The sequence below is a fragment of the Plecotus auritus genome (genome assembly GCF_963455305.1).
Source record: "Plecotus auritus genome assembly, chromosome: 2".
Taxonomy (NCBI): domain Eukaryota; kingdom Metazoa; phylum Chordata; class Mammalia; order Chiroptera; family Vespertilionidae; genus Plecotus; species Plecotus auritus.
In genome coordinates, this window is record NC_137771.1 from 37,852,122 (window position 1) to 37,873,870 (window position 21,749).

At 49.4% G+C, this 21,749-nt stretch overlaps 1 protein-coding gene across 1 annotated transcript in view; it reads left to right on the forward strand.

The window, feature by feature from the left end:
- The window catches only part of TRABD2B (TraB domain containing 2B), a 196,186-nt gene that overhangs the window by 1,862 nt on the left and 172,575 nt on the right, over nucleotides 1–21,749 (forward strand). Inside the window, exon 2 of the mRNA XM_080656965.1 lies at nucleotides 475–1,035. Within this exon, the coding sequence (XP_080513091.1) occupies nucleotides 475–1,035 (561 nt within the window). The remainder of the gene's footprint in view (nucleotides 1–474; nucleotides 1,036–21,749) is intronic.

Consider the following 21,749-nt stretch of genomic DNA (forward strand, 5'->3'; position numbering starts at 1 on the left):
TCCCCACCCTCCCCATGAAACACGCCACTGGTGAAGGTTTGCCTTGGCCCAAGCCTGAATGTTCTCAGGTGGTGTGGCAGACGTTGGCACAAACAGTGAAAGCTAATCATAACGAGAGCTTCCTTCATTGCCCCTTCCTCTGTGCCTGGCACTGCTCTTAGGACTCATTTAGATATATTGTATGTTTTTATTCTCCCATTGACCCCTGAGGTAGCTTATCTCACCCCCCGGCCCCCATTTACAGATGGGGAAACTGAGTCTGTGGAAGTGAAGCAGTGTGCTCAATATCATACAGCTAAGACAAAGCAAAGGATTTGTCTGTGGGTATTTCAGCTTCCAAGGCCCTTGCTCTTCCCCATGGCCCCATGTAGGTGTCTGCCTGCCATCCCCACCTCCTCCTGCCCCCTCTGTGTTAACCTTGGTTTACTCTGCTGCCACCAGCCTCACTGCCTTCCTTCTCCTCTCCTCCTGCAGCAAAGGGACCTCAACTCCTTTCTGTGGACTATTCGGCGTGACCCCCCGGCCTACTTGTTTGGCACCATCCACGTCCCCTACACCCGCGTCTGGGACTTCATCCCAGACAACTCCAAGGCAGCCTTCCAGGCCAGTGCCCGTGTCTACTTTGAGCTGGACCTGACGGACCCCTACACCATCACAGCGCTGGCCAGCTGCCAGCTGCTGCCCCACGGGGAGAACCTGCAGGACGTGCTGCCCCGCGAGCTCTACTGGCGCCTGAAGCGCCACCTGGACTACGTGAAACTGATGATGCCCTCGTGGATGACGCCTGCACAGAGGGGCAAGGGGCTCTATGCTGACTACCTGTTCAATGCCATCGCGGGCAACTGGGAGCGCAAGAGGCCCGTGTGGGTGATGCTGATGGTGAACTCTCTCACGGAGACTGACGTGCGTTCCCGGGGCGTGCCCGTGCTCGACCTCTACCTGGCCCAGCAGGCTGAGAAGATGAGGAAGAGCACAGGGGCTGTGGAGCGGGTGGAGGAGCAGTGCCATCCCCTCAATGGGCTCAACTTCTCCCAGGTAAGCATGCGGCCCCTGGCCCCTGAGCTGGGAGCCCCTGTGCCTCTTTGTCTTCTTCTCTGATTGTCTTCTTTCTCTGGCAGCCAGGACCTGCCATTCCCCCAAAGAGACAGGGTCTTTTGGACTGGGGAGCGGTTCTCCAGCTGCTTTTGGGGTGGTCTGAGGGAAAACTGGTATGTGCTGGATTTGGGTATGTGCCTGGCTGTCAATGAAGGATTCCTGCCACCCATATAACTAGGTACATTAAGAGTTCGGGTGTTGGCTTCCCTCTCAGTGGTGTTACCTGTCGGGGATATACACTCCCCACCGGCCGTGCTTGCCTGAGCAGAAAGAATTTCCCTGGGAGCATCAGAGTGATGAAAAACAAAAAGAGGGAGCTGAACGTTTGCCTTCGAGGCCCGGATCTCAGGATCAAGAGGCTGTCCTGAGGCTGCTGTGTGGGCACATCCAGGCAGCAGTGAGTAAACAGAGGACTTGAGAGGGAGGCCTGGTGCCTGGGCCTGGGGGCAGGGCAGGTGTGGTGAGTGGGCCTGGTGTCTATGGCTTGCTGTTGATGTGAAGCACTGTCGTCTTCCGGACCTTTGCGAAGCTCCAGGTGACCCTCGGACTGCCTCCTTAGGCTGGGAGAAAGCCAGCCAGGATAGTTTTGGGGTTAATAATTTCAGAGAAATGTGTTCACTTAAAGGTTGACAGTTCTGATTCCTGAACTTAGGAGTGGAGGCAGGGAGAAGGGACGAGCCCAGGAGGTTTAAAGTCTCAGGCTGCCAGAGACCTGATCCAGCAAAAAGTCATTAAAAGCCCTGTTTCCATGGGCAGAGGTCACTCGCCGCTCACTGGCCCCAAACTCAACTCGGAGGCCCTGGGAACAATGAGTTCACATCTGTGCCTTGAGAACAGGCTGTCTATCTGGGATGGGGGCTCACATCAGGGCTGGTGGCTTCTGCACAGAGGCCCCAGAATGGGGCTTGGGCCGATGCCCCAGTGAGGAGTGAGGCGTGAGGCGTGGCCCTGGGAGACGTGCTCCTCTGTGACGGAGACGTCCCATACATTGGCCAGGCTAGCAGCTACCACTGGGACCAGAGCTGCTTGCTGCTCCTGAGATGTTGCAAGCTCTTCACCAGGGAAACAGCGGCAGAAACTGATCCCCCTTCAGAGATCTCTGGCCTTTGTTTTTCCAGGGGAAATGCAATATTGTCCCCAGGGAGGTAAGAAGCCAGATTGATTTGCCGGCCAAATGAAAGGCGGGTTTGTCGGTCCTCCTGCTGGCTCTCCCATAATTGTGGAGTCCTTACCCAGAGGGCCCTGGTGGCAGGAATATTGGGGCAGTTAGTCACGCCCCGCAGGGTTCTGACTACGCCTGACTCCTTCTCCACGGGGGAAAATCCTGTGCATTCTCTGGCCCCGCGCTGATTCCTCTGAACATACCGGCTTTCTCCCTCTGAAGTGACTTTCCGCTGCCAGCCTCGTGAGCTGATATTATCTGTGTCGGGCTTCCCAGCGCTCACCGCCCCTCTCATTTTGGAGGAGGCAGGCTTGTGGGAGGCCCTTGTGTTCAGAGGCTTCATGTCTGGCCTCGATATCTTTTTTAGGCTGGGGAGGTGGGGGATCCACCATCATCTCAACACCCTCTTTGTACCAACTACAGAGGAATCCACCAGAGCTGAAGGGAGCACACCAACCCCCTGGTTAAACAGCCCCTGGCTTTAATCTGTCTCTCTTAAAACAACAAAACTATCTTTCTTCGGGGTCTGGAAACACTGCTGTTCAACCGAATGACGGCTTTGGTAGGTTGCAAACATTTGCTGGAAAGTGTGTGAGGTTATGTTTTAGGAAAAGTTCCTGAGAGCCATTCATCGGCCGGTGAGGAGCCCGCTGACAGTCTCCAAAGCCCATGTTTGAAGATCAAACGGACTCCAATCTCTGGTTTCACAAATGCGCCCACCCCATCTCCAGCCTGGGCCTGCTCTTAACGTAGTTCTTGGGTCCAGTTTGTCAAGAGGGCTGCAGGAAGCAAGTCCCAAACAAAAGGAAACAGGTCTCTTCTTGGTTCCCTAATCTCCACACCCTTCACCACCTGCCAGAGTGTCCGGCCCCCGCCAATTTGTCCTGTTATCATTTTGGAGTGAGGTGATGAAATCTCTCCTCCATCCCCATGAGCTGCTGTGGGCTAACTGGGAAGGGAGGGATTCCAGAGCTTGGGTGGATGGGGTTGTTAGGGATCCCCCACCCCAACGTCAGAAATGCAACAGCCTTCTCAGTAAAATTGTATGCGCGTGTGCACAGTTTGATATGAACATCTGTGATGCATTATTGTACCAAAATATCTGTTAAGTGCATCAGATTTTTATTTTTTCTTTCCTTTCAGCATTACTGTTATTGCAAAATATTTTTGGTGGTGGGGGGGAGCAATGAGAGAGGAAGGAGGGAAATAGAAGCCTTAAATGAGAGTGCCTTTTTATTAAGACCTGGGATTTTAGTTTTAATTTGAGTATTTTTCAAATTTTTATATTTTCTTCTGGGCCGAAATACCACATTTTTTTTTTTTTTTCCTGGCTCAGTGGAAAAAGGAAGCTTATGTTTTGGAACTCCATGGGTTGGGGAACCACTGAAAAAGTAGTGTCTTCCACCTTTGCACAGCTTGGAAGATTGGGCTCATTGGCCCTAGTCTGTGATTTTAATATAAACGGAGTGTGCGAGCCCCAACATCACCTTGAGTTTGCTGTGTGACCTTGGGCAAGTCAGTTTCCCTCTCTGGGCCTTGTTTTTCCCTTCTGTGAAATGAGACACCAGGATTAGGTCATCATCCAAGTCCCTTCCAGCCCTGACATTCCATGGGACGGCTATAATCAATTCCACGTGCCTGGCAATCTACAGGAAGCTCCGTATGCTTTTCCATTTTGTTGGATTCTCACAGCCCTGTGGTTTTCTAAGGTGGGCAGTCAGAAAGGTTGGGTGACTTGCCCAAGGTCACATGGCTAATAAGGAACAGAACCAGTCTGCCTGGCTGTCAATGAAGGATGCACGCTTCCTGCCACCCATATAACTAGGTACTTTGTATCCTCTTGTAATCCTTCCTTCAGTCCTTTCTTCCATTTCTTTCTCCCTTTTAGGACTTGAGGGCTTAAAAGTTTACTGCTTAGAAAATGTCTACCTATGGAGAAATGATTTCTTTTGGCCTTGGGGCTGAAGCAGGGATGGTGAAGGCAGGTCCTGTAACTGCTTCCCTGATGTGTTACAGACAGCTCGGCCGCGTGGGCTGAAAGGAGATTTGCCTCTAGATTTCAGTCCCTCCTCTGGCTTGAATGCCAACGATTTGTGTATAACTGGTTTTCCTGTCTGTCAAATGGGGCAGTTAGTGACCAGTTTTTCACAACAGAGCTGGTTTGGGGAGGACATGAGAAGACTCTACATGCGGGAGGTTATTGAGAGGGTGAAACGACTACCTAGATAGAGGGCAAGAGTCTGGGCCGGCTCTGGGACTGAGAAAGGAAGAGGAGGGAAGCCTCATCTCTGCCCTGTCAGCACCTTCTCCTAGCAGCCGTGTCCACTGCCCATCCTGTGTTGCACAGAGTAAAGCTGGAGTAATAAGGAGTGGTGCTGGCCCCTGCCCTCAGGGGCCTTTGGGTACCTGAACCTTGAGTCCAGATCTTGTGACAGTCTTGGGATCTGCAGATTTCAATCAGCTCCGTCAGCTGCCTCCAGGGACTGGTACCGGCTGCCACTCACTTGCTGGGCTGATTAGGAGACCTCCCTCTCCCTCTAGGGGGCCTCAGTCCCCGCCCCGCCCCACCAGTTGGTGAGGAGCTGCATGAGAGGCCCTCTAAGTCATGTGATTCTCTGAGGCATAATGAGAAAACGAGGACCCTGCCATTCTGTACTTTGTTTGTTTTAACAAATATGCGATGTCACCCATCCAGGGTGTGCAAAGCCTAAACACTTGGGCATGGCTGCTAAGGTTATCCATGATGTATGTAAAATCCCACAGCCCCTTCACTAGGGAGTTAGAAACCATAAAGTCACCATTTATTGAGCTCTGTCTCTGTACAGGGCTCTACCTTAGACCTTGTAAGTACATCATCTCTAAACCTCACAGAGATGTGACAAGACGTATCATCATCTCTCTTTCTCAGACAATAAATTGAGGCTTAAAAAGGTTAAGTCATTTGGCTATGATTACACAACCAGGCCAGGTGGACTCAGGGTCCAAACTTGGGTGTGTCTGATGCCAGAGTCCATGCTTCTTAGGCATGTGAGAGCTGACGTGATTTTGGTTTTTAATAGAGGGCATTATCTGGGGATGTGTTTGAGTGGTGAGAGATGGTCATATCTTGCTAAAAATATATAAAAAAAAATAGAGAGAGATAATTAAAAAGTGCTAGCACTGATTTTCTACTGGCTTACAAATTGGATCTACAGGTGATTCTAAAATTAGAGTTCTCAAAGACATTCCCAGCTTTCCAAGGGACCACTGTGAGGATGGCACCCCTAAGCAGGCACAGTTAAGTAAGGGAGAGTCTCCTTGGTTTCTAGTCAGAGCTCCTATATCTGCACCCTGCAGGCCCAACACATATTATTAGGTGCTCTATAAGTATTCAGAGAATGAATGAATGGTCAGAAACCATGATATGACTATCGCTGCTTCCCTTCCTTCCACCATGCAGCACTGTTGAATGAATGAATGAATGAATGAACGAATGGACTGCATAAGAATTTTCAGCTCATAGACAGACTTCTAAAATTTTAGAGTTGGAAGGGACCAGTTCTCAAGAATTCCAGGGAGCCCCCTCCTTGAACTTTAATAGCTCCATGCCTTCCTACAAGGACACAAAATATGAAAATCATCAAGGGGGTTGTTCAGATACAAAGTAGGCTCCAGCCCTGACCCCATTCTTACCTTCCCTGTGAGTCTGGGCTAGTCCTTTTCCCCTTCTGGGCTTACGTTGTCTTCTCTGTCCCACGTGAGTGTGGGCTGTATGATTCCCAGGGCTGGCCCAGTTCTCATTTCCGTAGTGCTCGTCTTTGGCCCCATATCTTGGAGACCCTGAGCCACCCTGAGATGTTGAGCCTGTGTTCTCCGCAGCTGGGAGGGACTGGCAGTCTCTGGCGGGCTGCTGCTGATACCTGCTTGCCCGGAAGCCTGCTGGTTCTGGTGGGTGATCCTGCTGTCTCCTGCTGCAGTTTGCAGAGCGGAGAGAGCCCAGCCTGTCGCAGCACAGTCTGCTGGACACCTGCCCAGCCCTGGAGCCTTTTCCTCCATTAGGACTCCTCTCCCTCACTTTCTCACTCATTTAACCAGAGTACCTTAGTATTAGACCAGTGCAATGCTGGGAGCAGAGACCTGGGAATAGCCTACTTTTTCCTGCAGAGAGTTCACTGACTAGCTAGGAAGAGTGAGTATCATTAGTCCTTGTAGACATCTGTGGAAACCGAGGACGGAGCACCTGTGCATCACGTTCTCCCGTGTCCTGGTTCTCCACACCTCATGGAGACCCTGTCCTCCCTTTCCCTTCCTGTCCCCATCTTTCAGAACCTGTCTCATTTTCCATTCTCCAAAAATGGCCATTCCCAAGTCCTCTGTCTTCTTTGAGCCTCCATGGCAGTTACAACAGCACTGACCAATGGTCCCTCTAGTCCACAGCCATAGTCCCTCCTGGTGGCTCCCCATCAAATCTATGTGCCCTCCGAGTAAGGGATCAGACACCTCCCCAAGGCAGCAGGGCACCCCTCAGACCATGCAGAGTCCTCTTCTCCCCAGAAGTCATCCGCAGAGTGAGAGTCCCTCAGTGTAGGTTGACCCAGTGTGCACAGTGTAACTCTAGCTCCTGGGCTGGGAAGCTGGCTTCCTCCGGCCCATCTCTACCCTGTGCTCTGTAGCCTGCCACCCCCATTGTGTCTCCCACACAGAGCCCTGTGGTTAGGAGCTTCTCAACAAATGCCTGGCACATGGCGTGGAAGTCCCTAACAGGAAGGGGGACCTATTAGCATCAACCCCTAAGTATGCATATTAGTTTCTTTCTGTGCCCAGAGAGCTGTTTGCAGAGCGCCCCTGCTGGCTTGGCAGGCTGTGTCCGCTCTCTCTGAACTGGTTAACTCAGACTTTAACATTTCATATATTGACACCATAGAGGAGTGGGGGGTGGGAACAAACACAGGAGCAGATGCGCAGGATGGCTTAGGTGCCTCTGTGGAAGGAGAGAGAAAGCGAGAGGTGACCAAGATGTCACGAAATATTCTAGTCTCAAAATTAGAAATTTACAGGATGAAATCTTTCAGAATTACAGAATCTCGGAATCCTAAGCTAGGACTCAGAGGCTCAGGGAAACTAAGAATGGTGAAATCTTAGAATGTTAGGCTTAGAGGCACTTTGGGATTCGAAGAATCTTCACATTATGAAATCCTAGCCTCTCAGCTTTGAAGAATTTTCAGCTCATAGACAGACTTCTAAAATTTTAGAGTTGGAAGGGACCAGTTCTCAAGAATTCCAAGAAGCCCGGTCCGAAAACCCATTGATCTCCTTCCCGGAACACACTTGCCAGCCAATGGCAGGCCCGAGACAGAAAGCCTGAGCGGTGAAGCATTTTGTGACGGAGATAAAAATGGGAGCATGCCTTTGTTAATAGTTCCCATTTGGACATCTCTGAAAGCCAGGAAGAGGTCGCCTGGTAATGCAGCTTTCCGAGGGAGGAAACTAAAGAATGCGACGTGCGCCACGGCCTGCCAGCCAAGCTGCCGACGTTCTTTCCCCCTCAAGTTTGCTTCTAAATATTATCCACTTCACTCCCTTTTATCTCCCATCACTGGCTCTCTGTCCGCCCACTTAATCCACAGGCAGCCGGTGGCCCAGCATTCAGCTCTGCTTGGCGGCTGCCAAGCTGTCTCGCCGAGCAGCTCCAGGATCCGCAGGCTTTTACATCTGTGCCCTGTAGCCGCTGGAACACAACGCTGTTGCCCCAAGCTTGGAAGCACTGTTGCTTGTGTCGGGCCCCTCCCTCTCTAGGAATTTCCTCCTTTTCTCTTCTGCTATTGGATCCTATGAGATTTTCAAGGCTCAGCTCAAAGCTGTACCTCCTCCAGGAAGTCCTCCCAAATGCTCCTAAATCCAATCTGCTTGAGAAGACTTGGTTCAAAGCGTTGCTTGATGCCCCAGCCACATCTATTCTTCCCCCTCTGGGAATTTTTTATGACATTTTATGACATTCTTTCAGCACTTAGGTATTTTAGTTTATATTACAGTGATTACTGAGGCAGTCTTTTCTTTCCTAATAGACCCAGATTTGAAACCTAGTTTAAAATATGCTTACAATTGACTACAAAATTAGACTGAAGGGGTTCCAGGTCTGAAGTTGGGGCTTTGTGGTGCATTCTGTGGTTGGGGTGTTGGCAGCTTTGGTTGTTAAAAACAGGCTGCACCTTGGCCTCCATATGCACAGAAAAGCCCTTCGACTTCCCACCGGAGCCGTGTAGCGAGCTCTGCGCTGACGTTGGCCCATTTGGTCGGGGCTCTGCAGCATCCAGAGGTCCCTATTGGAGTGCTCTCTCTCCAGCCTGGAACACTTGGTTGTTTGCTCTTCTTCATCACTTACTTGCAAACAAAGGCCTCTTTTTTATCCTCTTTACTCCCCAGAGCACACATGTGCCTCGCCGGGCTCACCCCACCCTCCCACTTTGTTTCCATTTTTAAATGTTTAACTTGACCCATTACTTGCTACTTTGGTTTGGGCTGTAGCGATGTGACCTGTCCCGGTTCCCCTCCCTCCCTGCCTCTCACACACAAACCTTGGTCATGCCTCCATTTGTTTGCTTATGCTGTTCCCTCTACCTTCCCAGTTTTTATTGCCTGGCTACTTACTCCTCTGAAGCAGCAAAAGTTCCTGAGGGCAGTCCACTTTAAAAGACTGGCCTCTTGCCTAGCCAGTTTGGCTCAGTGGATAGAGTGTTGGCCCACAGACTGAAGGGTCCCAGGTTTGATTCCTTGATTGCAGGCTCAATTCCGGGCCCTGGTAGGGTTGGGGTCGGGGGGAGCTGTGGGAAGCAACCAATCCATGTGTCTCTCTCACATCAATGTTTCTCTCTCTGTGTCTCTCCCCTCCCTTCGACTCTCTCTAAAAAAATCAATGGAAAATATATCCTCGGGTGAGGATTAATAAAAGTCAGGACTCTTCAAACAAATGCCATTTATAGTGCTTTATTCACAGTCACAAGATTGCACTTCCCCATGGGCTGGTGTTACCTGATCATACTAGTAACTCAGCAGTTTGAGTTTAGATATAATGATGAGATTGCCTTTTAGCATGGTGGGGGTTTTTCCTTAATTTTTTATCAAGGTATAATTGGCATAACATATTAGTTTCAGATGTATAATGCAATGATTGCATATTTGTATACATTGCAAAGTTGTATTGTGTTTTGAAAGGATCAGTGGGTATCTTAGTTTGCTTGACTGCCGAAACAAAATACCATAGACTGGCTTAAACAACAGAAATTTACTTTTTCACAATTCTGGAGGCTAGAAGTGTGCAATAGGGTACCAGCTTGGTTGGGTTCTGGTGAGAGCTCTATGGCTTGCAGACAGCTGTCTTTTCACTGTGTGCTCACATGGCCGGGTTGGGAAGGGTGGAGAGAGAGAGGTATAGAGCAGTGACCCACAGGTTGAGAACCGCTAGCAGGGTCACTTAAGACCATCGGAAAACACAGATATTTACATTACGATTCATTAACAGTAGCAAAATTACAGTTATGAAGTAGCAACAAAAATAATTGGTTGGGGGTCACCACAACATGAGGAACTGAATTAAAGGGTCACGGCATTAGAAAGGTTGAGAACCACTGGTATAGAGGTATGAGTTGAAACAGAGAGAGAGCAAACTCACTGGTTTCTGTTCTTATAAGGGCACTAATCCCATTACCAGGTCTCCACCTTCATGATCTCCTTAGACCTAATTACCTCACAGTCTCCATCTCCAAATAGCTTCATATTGGAGGTTAGGGCTTCAACATATGAATGGGCGGGGCACACACATTCAGTTCACAGCAGTAGATGAGATGTACCTGGGTCACACTGAATGCCTGAGTACCCTTGAGAAGAGCCTGAACGTCACCAGACAAGGTCCGTACAGGTCAGAGCCCTGAAGCCATCTCTGGATGACAGCCTGGGGCCTTAGGATTGTGCAGTCTCTGCAGTGGCACCTGATGCTGGAGTCTGATCCCCCTGGCTAGGCAAGGGGGCTTCCCTGGGGGACCCTGCAGGCTTTTAGATCAGTACGGACCACCATTCTCCTCCCCTACAGACAGTGCCAATATTCCCTGCTGACACCCTGTCACCTCTTTGCTTTGGGGTCTCCCTTTTCTTCCCATTGGGTCAAGAAGGGCCAGGGGAAACATTACAATTTACTTCTCATTTGCTCTTTCCTTCTGAGCCTGTGTTCTCTGCATAAAACTCCTACCCCATGTCCCTCATTCAGGGGGATATCCTGGTCTGATTCTACCTTTGAACCAAGAACTAGTCAAATAAGTTTACACAGCATGGTGCTGACTCAGCTGGGTGGGGGGTGCTTCCACAGCCCAGCACCCCTTCAGTGCCTGTAATCATGGCACTTACTGGAAGTGTAAGTAACCTTGGGCTAGTTACCTGACCTTTCCCTGCTTCAGTTTCCTCACTAGCCAATCTCATCTGATTGCTGTGAGGACTGATTAGTATACAGTAGTGCAGTGCCAAACACCTAGGAGACTCAGTAAACGCTAGTTCGTAGTTACCAGTGTGTTTTTAAATTAGCATCATTTTACTACAAGTGAAGGAATGTTTTTTCGTTCCTACTGTGTGTCAGACATTGGGCTATATGCTGGAGAAAGAACAGTGAACAAGATGATGCTCTTCCCAGGTGCTCTCTTTCTGGGTGGGGTGGGAATGGGCAGAGGTGCTTTGCATTGTGGCAGGATGAAGGCGGCCTGCGGGTAAAATAGTGTGTTGTGGGAGCACAGAAGACAGCACACTCCCCAGTCCTGGGGAGGTTTGGGAGGGCTTCCTGGAGGAAGCGCAGGTGAAGCTGAGAACTGAAGGAGTAAAACTTAGCAGGCAAATGCTGAGGGGTTCTAGGCCCAGGAGACTGGGGGTGTCTACACCCGAGCCAGGATTGGCGTGGTGCAGACTCTCTGAAGTTCAGCTTGGCACCGTGCATGGGCTGTGGCAAGCTGAGGCTGAATGAAACCACCTGCCTGCTGTCTGCACACCTCCGCCTCTGCCCAGCGGGCGCCGTTCTGGACAGAGCACAGAGTTGTGCCAGGCCCGTCTCCCCGCTGGTCTGCTTTGCTCAGGCCACGTGGCCGCTCTTCTGCCTCCCTGGATTGAACTGGATTTCACCAGCACCAGTGATCCTTCCTGAAAGAGCAGCGCGCCTTCCTGCCCACCCTTTGGCCAGGCTGGCGACCCCACTGGGACCTCGCAGGCGGGCCTGCAAGCTGGCACCTGGGGAAGTGCCCAGCTCCCATCTCCATGACCAGCCCTGCCCCAGGAAGGTACAGTGCAAAGATAGAAGGCAAGTCTTCCCCCAGCCCGCCACCTTGTCTGTTTAAAGGGCTTACCTGTTTCCTTCCTATTGAGGTTATTTAAAGTTTTCCAGCCAGTTTTGTCTCCTGGGGACTTAATGCCCCTTCTAGGCAGATGGCAAATTAAGCCTCAGGTCCCATTTGAAAGCCCTTTATAGAAAGGAAGATTCCGGTGGAAAAAGCCGTTTGGAAATCTCTCTGGCTCATCCTTGAGCCTTTGTTCACGAGGCTTCCCTTTCTTGAGCTGCTCAGCCCTGAGTTTGAGAAGAGACAAAAGCTTAATAGGCAATGATAATTCCACCCATCTGCATCTCGGTTTGCAATTTTCAGTCTTTCACATGCACTACTGTCCTTCCTCCCAACCCCCTTGGGGACACCCAGAAAGGACTATACCGGTTTCCCCCCACTACACCCCTTCCCCGCAGTGTTCAGACTCCCAGTGGTCCTGGTGGATTCTTCCTGCTGAGTGGCTACAGCATCTATTGGCTTGAGGGACATTTTTGAGCACCAGATGTCTGTGGGGACTGAGATGTGTCTTGAAGAGCAGATGGGCCATGGGGGAGTGGGGTATGTGAAGACCTTTTGGGTCCTCAGTGGTGATACTTGGTCATTGTGCTTGCCCTTGACTGGAATGACTAGTGGCCCAGGACTACACAATCCCCATGCCTGCTGGTGGTCTTGCAGGTGGTTCTACATTATTCTGCTCCATCATTATAGTTTTGTGGAGATGGTGGTGAGAAAGGCAAGTGGGGTTCCTGATGGGGTTGAAGAGGATTGGGGTCCCTGGATGTGGGAATGGGAAAGGCCTCGCCTGCAGGAAAGGAGACTGTTCAGCCAACGCGCCAGGCCGGGGACATGAGAGGGTGTGCCTGGCCCTCCCTCTACTAGGCCTATACCTTGCTTTCCCACGGGAGCCATTGTGAGGGCCTGTTATGTGTTAAGGGTTTATCATAGGAAATTCCTGAAACACTCCTGAAAGGTAAGTATTGTTTCCCCCATTTTGAGGAAATTGAGGCTGAGTACTTCGTGCAAAATGATGGAGCCAGGATTTCTACTTGGATCTTTTGATGCCTGATGAGAGAGATTGGACTGGAGTTTGAATTCCAAGCTTTACCAGGTTGGCTGGACGACTGCGGGTCTGTTTCTGCATCTGAAAAAGCGGGGCTCACCATAGTCTTTCCCCCCTGGTGTGTTGTGAGGAGTGAATGAGGTAATGCAAGCACACCATGTAGCTGGGTGCCTGGCAGCCGGTGGAAGGTGATGCATGGTGATTGTGGTGGTTGAAGTGAAGGTGATTTTAATTATTGTTATGGGCCCATTTTCACACAGTCTGTGCTTTGAGGTGAAGCCCATCCTGTAGAGATCCTTCAGTGTCTCACATGCTGAGCCTCCCCCTGAGCAGGGATGGTGATTGGCTGTCCTGATGGGAACCAGGTAGTCTGATACCTGGGAGTGTGGTCAGTTTTTTTCCCACCATCTGCAGAGTGTCATGTTGGATCCTCCTCATTCAGCTTCCCTGTGATCTCCCACTGCTACCTGGAGTGGGGACACATCAAAAAGAGGGATCAAGAAGTTTAGGCTGGAGACCTGGTTTGAGGCCCAGCTCTTCAGGGATTCCAGGGGTGGGCAAACTTTTTGACTCGAGGGCCACAATGGGTTCTTAAACTGGACCGGAGGGCCGGAACAAAAGCATGGATGGAGTGTTTGTGTGAACTAATATAAATTCAAAGTAAAGGAGTGGAGGGGAGAGCAAAAGAACCCTCCGCTCTTTCGGCTCCTGCGGGCCGTAGTTTGCCCACGGCTGTATAGACCATGATCTGGGGCAATTCTCTCTCTGAGGGTCCTTTCCCTCTACTGTGCAGGTGGCTGGATGTCAACGGCAGGGGCTCAGAGTTAGGGGAGAATCAAGGCTCAAGCCTGGGAAGGACTTCATTAGCTCTCAAGTGCTCTGTGCTCTCAGTACGTGGTGTGCAGGTGTGTTTCCTTTCCTGTTTTTCCCAGAGAGAAACACCCTGTAAAGACTTAGGGAATTAAATTTGTTATGATGCAACTGTTCGTCTCTGTTTGTTAACAAGTGTCATTGGGAATTGCACTGTGCCAGTCTTAGTTCCGGGTCAGGAATGTGGGGCTGGTGAGGAAGGGAGGGTTTGAGGAGACCTCAGTGGAAGGTGCTTCACAGCAGAGTGCTAAGAATAGGGGTGAGTCGCCATGGCCGGGTAGCTCAGTTCTTAGAGCATCGTCCCGATATGCCCAGGTTTTGGGATAAAGCCTGGGAGGGACTTTATTAGCTCTCAGGATACATACAAGAATCAATCAAGGAATGCTTACGTAAGTGGAACAATAAATCGATGTTTCTCTCTCCCTCCCCCCCCCTTTCTTTCTCTCTCTCTGCCTTCCTCTCTCTCTAAAATCAATTTAAAAAAAGGTCCTTTATATGCACTGCCCCACTTAATCCCCAGCACGATCTCTCAGGTACATACTATTATTCAGCCCCATTTTACAGGAGGAAACTGAGGCACAGATAGGTTAATTCACTCACCTGAGGTCACACAGTCAATGAGTGGAGGATCCAAATGCAAACCCAGGAAGTCTGGCTGCAGCGCCTGTGCTCTCAACCTCTGTATCTGATGAAAAGGGACTGAATCTGATAGTTAGGGGAGGAGGGGCATCTCTTTTTCTGAGACTGGAAGTATGAAAGGTTGGGAGGGCAGGGAGTTGATAGACTTCTGATGTTCCCTCCTGCAGAAGGCTGCCAGTATGGGAAGGAAAGAATGAGGTGGCCTGATTGCGAGGACTTCCGGCAAGAAGGATTGTGAGGAGAGAGGCTGTGTGGGGACTGAGAACAGAAGCTGATGTTGGCAGGTGAAGGGGTGGCACAGCAGCCTGAGGGCCCAACAGAAGTGGAGGCTATCAGTTTGTCACAGCACCAGCCTGGATGGCTGGGGTGCTTCCCCACAGAGCTCTCTATGGGGGTACAGGCATGGGGAAAGGTGACAGAGAGCCACTTCCAGCCCCCCAGCCCTGAGGAGTCTGTTCAGTTAGCCACAATAGCTGGACAGCATATCAGTTCCCACCTGTCTGTCATTGCTGAGCCCTGACCCTGAGACCCCACCCCAATGGTGGCTGGGGCTTTGCAGGGACTCGGCCGGTCCTCTGGAGGCCGAATGGAAGCTATACCAAGATGGATAGACTCTACCCTTGTTGTCCAGGAGTACTCTTTGCTGGTGAAGATGCTCAATTTCTATGCAATAGGAAGACCACCTCTCCTTACGAGAAGCAGGCTTGGCTAGGCATTCAGACCTATACTTATACTGTACTTGCAGTTTCATGTCACCTGAGCCCAGCACTGAGGGCCAAAGAGGTGTTCCTGGCTTCAGAAGGAGCACCGTGTATGGGGCGGTGACCACGGAGAGTACGGAATTGGGCCGCGTGGAGGAAGCCTCCTGAGCCACGTTAAGAAGTTTGGGCTTGATCCTGGGTGTATTGGGGGGCCCACTCCTGTGTTTTGTAATATAGTCATTCATCAAACTGGAGCCTCTCACCAGGCTTGCCTGGAAATCTCAAGCTTGGGCTGGAGGAAGGAGCTGCCCTATGAGGGAGGGTCTTTTTCGTCATCAGATGCAGGATGCTCTCACAGCTGCGCCAGAGGAGACAGACTCTCCACTTCCGGAACAGGAACTGGGGGGTAGGGGGTTCTCCTAAAAACTGGATCATAAAAGTGGTGGTGGGTGAATGACACCATCCCTAGTTAAATAATAGGGTGTCTCAAAAATGAATACACATTTTAATAGCTGATAACTGACCTTATTTTCACTCCTCTTCAGGTTTAACTGATTTGAAATAATGGGTGATGCCAGACTAAGTTTGAACAAAGAAAATTTATCCTAAAGTGCCGCTAGACTTTTTTTATGGGGCTACATAAAAGATAAAGCTTATGGTACAAAACTGGCAACAGTTGATGAACTGAGGGCACACAGATACCAAACAAAATGATTCTTGATGTTTGCTATTCCATTGCTTCATGTTATCAGCCGTGCCTAGACCAGATCAGTCATCAATTTGAAAACGCATTAACAAAACCCACACACACACAAAAAAAAACAACTATTCATTTCTGTAGATTCTTTTAAATTTTGAAAATGACTGTATGTTAATAAACACTGTCTTTATAATCATTCAAAGTGAGTATTCACTTTGGGGGGACACCCTGTATATTATAGGGCCTCTTGTAGGGAGCATGAGACCCTGATCACCATGTCTACTGAAGGATAGCATGTCCCTGCATTTCATGTGACCCATTTGATGGCAGATTTGGGGGATTCCACCTGTTCCAAGGGGGAGTGGGGTGAGATAGGTTGTTTCTGAGGGCTCCCGAAATGGAAGTGAGGGGTGGGAGTGTCTGTGGTCTGTAAATGGCCTGTAAATTATGCGAGCCTTGAATTAGAGTCAGCTGCATGAGCCCGGGCACGTCCCTCCCATCTCTGAGCCCCTTAGAGGGTGTGAGAGCACTTGGTAAACCAGAAACCACACCCCACTGCTGCGAAACCACTTTCTCAGCTAGCTCTGACCTTACTAGAAAAGGGCATTTTTTGTTTTATTGTCTTGTACATGTTTACATGTCTGCCTTCTCCATAGTCTGAAGTTCTTTGAGGGCAGGAACCTCATCTAATGAATCTGGGTTTGCCTAGGGCCTGGCTCCAAGTACATATGCAGGGATGCTGTGGGTTGCTGTGAAATTACCTACTGTATCTACACTTCATCGCCTGAGTCTCTGGGTGAGAAACAGAAAGTCCCCAACCGTACCTCTGCTCTGTTCCCAGGTTTCCAGATGTTTAGGCTTTATAGCAGTGGTTCTTTATAGTTGAGGCACCCAGGTGTTTGGCTTTGGTGGCTGTGACCATTGAGTGCCTTCTCTCTCGTCCTCAGACCGTCTCCCGGTGGAGCTGTGGTTTCCTGCTCATCCTTCATTCCCACAGGGGCCTCAAGGGCTTCCACTGGGCCCCCCTGAGGGTGGAACCCACTTCTCCTAGGAGTGAAGGCATCTTCCCAGCCCTCCTGCTGGACCCCTTCCTCACGCTTCTGTGTTTTTTTCCAGGGCACGGATCAGAGCTTCTGTTTGCTGGCCATTCCGTGATCCACACACAATATAAATGAAAGCTGCTAAAACCAATAAATTCAAACCATGTGTGGGCACTGGGGAAGAGCAGGGACGTCAGAGGGCCTGGTTGTGAGGTGGCGTCAGTGCTGACGGCCTTGGAGCTGATTTGTATATGAGAAAAGTAAATACCCAAAGTGGTAAACAGCCTTGGGTCTCTCATCATCGCTGGGATTCAAAGGCATTTAATAGGAACACCCACTCTCTGTCTCTTGTAAACAAAGTGAGATTCTCTGTGTGTGCTGACCTAAATTCCACATTTTCATCTTTGGGAGAGCCAGCCAGTCATTCTATTCGGGAGACCACAGGCAGTCTAGGCCGCTGGGCTGGGTTGCCTTCTTTCTGGTTTTGTCACTTTTGCTTTGCAAAGGGCTGCATCACTCCTCGGCCTCAGAGCAAATGGGATGGGTGGCCATTTTCACCCCTGTCCCAGTGAGGAACATGGATCCAGAGATGTAAATCAGTTTGCCCAAGATCACTCATCAGATCTGGGCTGAGCCCTTCTCTCCTCCTTTAGAATCCCCAGTTTTCCATTCCTCTTTCCGTGAATGGTACTTCTGTTCTCCCTGACTCAGAATCCCAGAGACATCCTCACCCACTCCTCCCTCATTTCCTCTCCCTTCCAACGTCTCCTGGAGCTGGGCCTTCCTCTGGGTCCCTGCTTTCGCAGATTATTCATCTTGTTTTATTTTATTCAGGCCATTCTTGTGTTCAGGAAAAAGCCCCAGGGAAAGAACCCGACCGTCATGGGTTTAGAGTTCTGGTTTCTCTGCTTGTCAGCTGTGTGGCTTCCAGTAAGTTCCTTCTCTGAGCTCTGCAGTTTTCACACGTGTAAAATGGGGGTGAAGTACCTACCTTCTTGGAGTGGTTGTGAGGATTAATGGAGGTTACATATGTGAAAATGTCCAGCCTCCTAGTTAAACATGGATTAACCCTTAAAATGGCATAAAACCAAATATACTGTGCACACACACACACACACACACACACGCACATGTAACACTGTGAAATCTGAGTCACGTCAGTAGGTTGTGTCAGTGTCAATGTCCTAGTTTCGATATGACTGTACTATAGTTATATAAGATGTCACCTATGGGGAAGCTGAGGGAAGAGTGTTCTTACAACTGCATTTAAATCCACAATTATCTCAAAATAAAAAGCTTAATTAGAAAAATTAATTAACCTTCCCAACACACTCATTCTTCTGTGCCGGTTGCAGGCGGGTACTGCTCTAGGTACTAGGCATGTGTCAGTGAACACAACAGAAAATAATTCCTGCTCACCCTGTCTTCAGATCTTTGCTCAAAGATGGTCTCCCCCTACAATGCCCTATTTAACTGCACATCACTCCTTCCTGTCCTTCCTCCATAGCACCTGTCACCAATTGACATTGCATCTACTTTACATATTTGGTTTATTGCCCTTTACGCCATCGCTAGAATGTCAATGTCATGAGAGTACAGATTTTTGTCTCTGTTATCTGTATCCTTAAGCACCTCGGACATGCCTGGCACATAGTAGGCATTCAGTTCATGTTTGTTGAATGACTGAGAGGTGACAGACAAGAAACAAGTCAGAGTTGGGTAAGTGCTGAAGGAAAACAACGCAGAAGGAGGGGTTGGTGAGCTTAGGCTTTATAGCAGTGGTTCTCAACCTGTGGGTCGAGAACCGCTAGCAGGGTCGCCTAAGACCATCGGAAAACACAGCTATTTACATTACAATTCATTAACAGTAGCAAAATTACAGTTATGAAGTAGCAACGAAAATAATTTTATGGTTGGGGGTCACCACAACATGAGGAACTGTATTAAAGGGTCGCGGCATTAGAAAGGTTGAGAACCACTGCTCTAGAGCAAGCTGAGATGAGATGAAAAAGGATTATGCCCCCCAGGAGGCTTACAGGTGGGTAACAGAGAGATGGGACAGGAATACAAACAGCATATGACAAGGAAGGATGGAGAGAGAAGTGAGCCAAGGCAAAGTGCTGGAGAAGGACCCTGAGAAGGGAGGGCTCACTTGCAGCCAAGGCATTTGGGACAGCCTCCATGGAGGAGGTGTTGGTTCTTGGCCTCAACATTCTGGGAAGATCTCAAGGCCTTTTCTGATCTGGCCCCGGCTCAACCTGCCAACTTCCTTTTCCATGGCTCCCCCAAGACATGCTACAGCTCTAATTAGGCTGCTCCCTGCAGGTAGTTCTGGACACCCTGGCTCTGCTCATCTCTGACCTTTGCCTGCAGTACCCTCTCTCCTTCCTCTTCTTTCTCTAACACCCATTTCCAATTCCAGATCCAGCCTGGCACTTCCTGCAGGAAGGCTTCCTTGGTTGCCCCAGTCCTTTGATCCGTCTTCTCTGAACATCTGTGTCATGTGTAATCTGTACTGCTCCACTTGACCCTTGGAAAAGAGTCTTATGTAGGATCAGCATCACTACGGGTGGGACTTGAACTTCCATCTAGAACAGGAGCTGGCTGCTAAGCCAAGGGCTTGGGTGCACAGGAGGTCCTCAACAGTGCTGGTGGCTGGATGGACTTAAGAGCAGTGAGGAAATGTGATTCTTCCTGAAAGAGGGCAAGATTTATTATTTTTGTCTTTGACCCAGTCTCCTCATTTTGAACCACTGGAAGTTCAGTTCGGGTAGAGCTGCCTTTACAGTGTTTCAGAGTGTGTTGTAAACAAAATAATGCTGTAAACAGAGTGGCCCACAAGTGCTCAACTTCAGGAATTGGCCTCAGGAGTTTGTCAGTATTCTAGTGTCGTGCTGGAGTCTGTGCTCACTCAGTACATCTTTAAAAATACTTGAAAATATCTCTGCAGCGTGTACTGCTGTATATTCACTCACTTAACAAATGTGTTTTTAAATAGATTTTTAAATTTTAGAATAATTTTTGATGTATAGAATCATTGAGAAGATGATCTAAAGAGTTCCCCATACCCAGTTCCCCCTATTTTGGCACTTATGTTAATGCTAGAGGCCCGCTGCATGAAATTCATGCAAGGGGCTTGGCCCTTGCAGTCCTGGCTGCCTCGGCCCTTGCAGCCCCCCGCACCCTCCAGCTTCATCCGGATGGTCGTTCTGCTGTTCAGCTATCTGGTCTAATTAGCATACTATGCTTTTATTGTTACAGATGGTACATTTGTCACAATGAATGAACCACATTGATCCATCATTATTAACTAAAATCCTTGCCTGGTTCAGCTTTCCTTTCCCCCCTCATGTCCCTTTTATGTTCCAGGACACCATAGTATATGTACTTGTCTCCTCTCCTTTGACTCCTCTTGGCTATGACCATTTTTCTGACTTTCCTTGGATTTGATAACCTTGGCATTGAGTCATCATCTGATCCTTGTCCCTCATTTGGGATTTTTCTGGTGTGTTCCTTATGGTTAGACTGGGGTTGTGTTTGGGGGAGGAAGATTGCAGATGAAGTACCATTCTCCTCATATTATATCAATGGCACCTGCTATCAACACGACTTATCGCTGTTGATATTAGCCGTGGTCACTGGCTGATGCACTGCTTATCACTTTCTCTACAGTAAAGTTACTCTTTTTCTCATCTTTCCAACTGTGCACTCTCTGGAAAGATGTCACTGTGAGCAGCCCACACCTAGGAGTGGGGAGGTTTGTTCTCCCTCCATCAGTGCACTTTGAATGCTCACTATGTGCCAGGCTATTACAGATGCTGAAAATAGAGTAGTGAGTGGGGCAGAAAAGATCCTTTTTCTGCGTGGAACTTTCATTCCAGGAGAGTTTAACAGTGAATAAACAAGTAAATAATTGTAAAGCATGATAAGGGGTATAAAGGGAGAAGGCAATAGGTTGGAGAGGGACCAGGGTGCTGGGGAGTGTGTGGGGGAGGGGCAGTTTTCAGGAGAAGGTGCCTTTCCAGCTGAATCCAGGGGGACGAGGGAGAGCCAGCCGTGCACACCTGGGAAAGCACATCCTGGACGGAGGAACACAGATGCCAAGGCCCTGAGGCCCATTGAAGGAACAGAAATGATATCGTGACTGGAGCCCTACGTGCACAGGACAGTGTCAGGAGGTGGAGCAGAGCGGAGGCAGGGTGAGATCTTGCTAGGCCTACAGCTAACAGGAAGGTATTTGGATTTTAATCTAACAGTGGAAGCCATTGGTTTAAAGTGGGGGAAGATCTGATTTGCTTCTATATATAAAAGATGGCTTTGGCTGTGGTGCAGACCGGGCTCCCCTGGGGACAAGAGCAGAGGAAACTAGGGGACCAGTGTGGATGCTGGTGGAATAGTCCAGGTGAAGGATGGCTTGGGCCTGGGAGGAGCAGGTGGAGGTGGGTTTTGGAGGTGGAGCTGACAAGATCTGATGAGATCAGAAACTGGTATGGCGCTTGCACATGGTGGTACCATTAAATGAAGTCAGGAGAGGCTGAGGTAGGAACAAGTTTAAAAGGTTAAAATGAGATACCGAGGCCTCACTACAAAAGCTTCACCAAAATCTCATTTGTTGGCACCACTCTGAGAAGCCCCTCTGGGACATCACACACAAGGGAAGGATCGGAATAGTGTTCTGTTTGTTGATTCAAGTATGCCATTAAGTAAGCATATATTGGTTGGTGTTGACTTATGTCTACAAAAAAGTCAGTCAACAAGTATTTATTGAACACCAACTATTGCCTAATGCTGTCTTAGGCATGAGCCAAGGTCTCTGTCTAGGTGGGTAAGGGACGGAGTGTGGGTAGCATGTTCATACATGTGCAGTTGGCCACAAGGAGAGAACTCATGTCCCCAGGGATGCCTAGAAGCATCATTGAGGGCTACCTGGAGGAGGTGGAAACAGTCATTTATTTGAAGGGCATTGAAGGCACTAGGCCATGTGGCCAGGATTTTTGTTAGAGAATTAGAAGGAGAAAGGGTTGGAGAGGTAAAATTATGGTCTGTAGACCAGTGTAGGGTCAGAATAGGTGCTCAAAAACTATTGCTGGATGAGTGAGTGATTGGAAAGTAAGTTGCTAACCACTGCCTAGGGGGGCTCTGATATAAGGAAG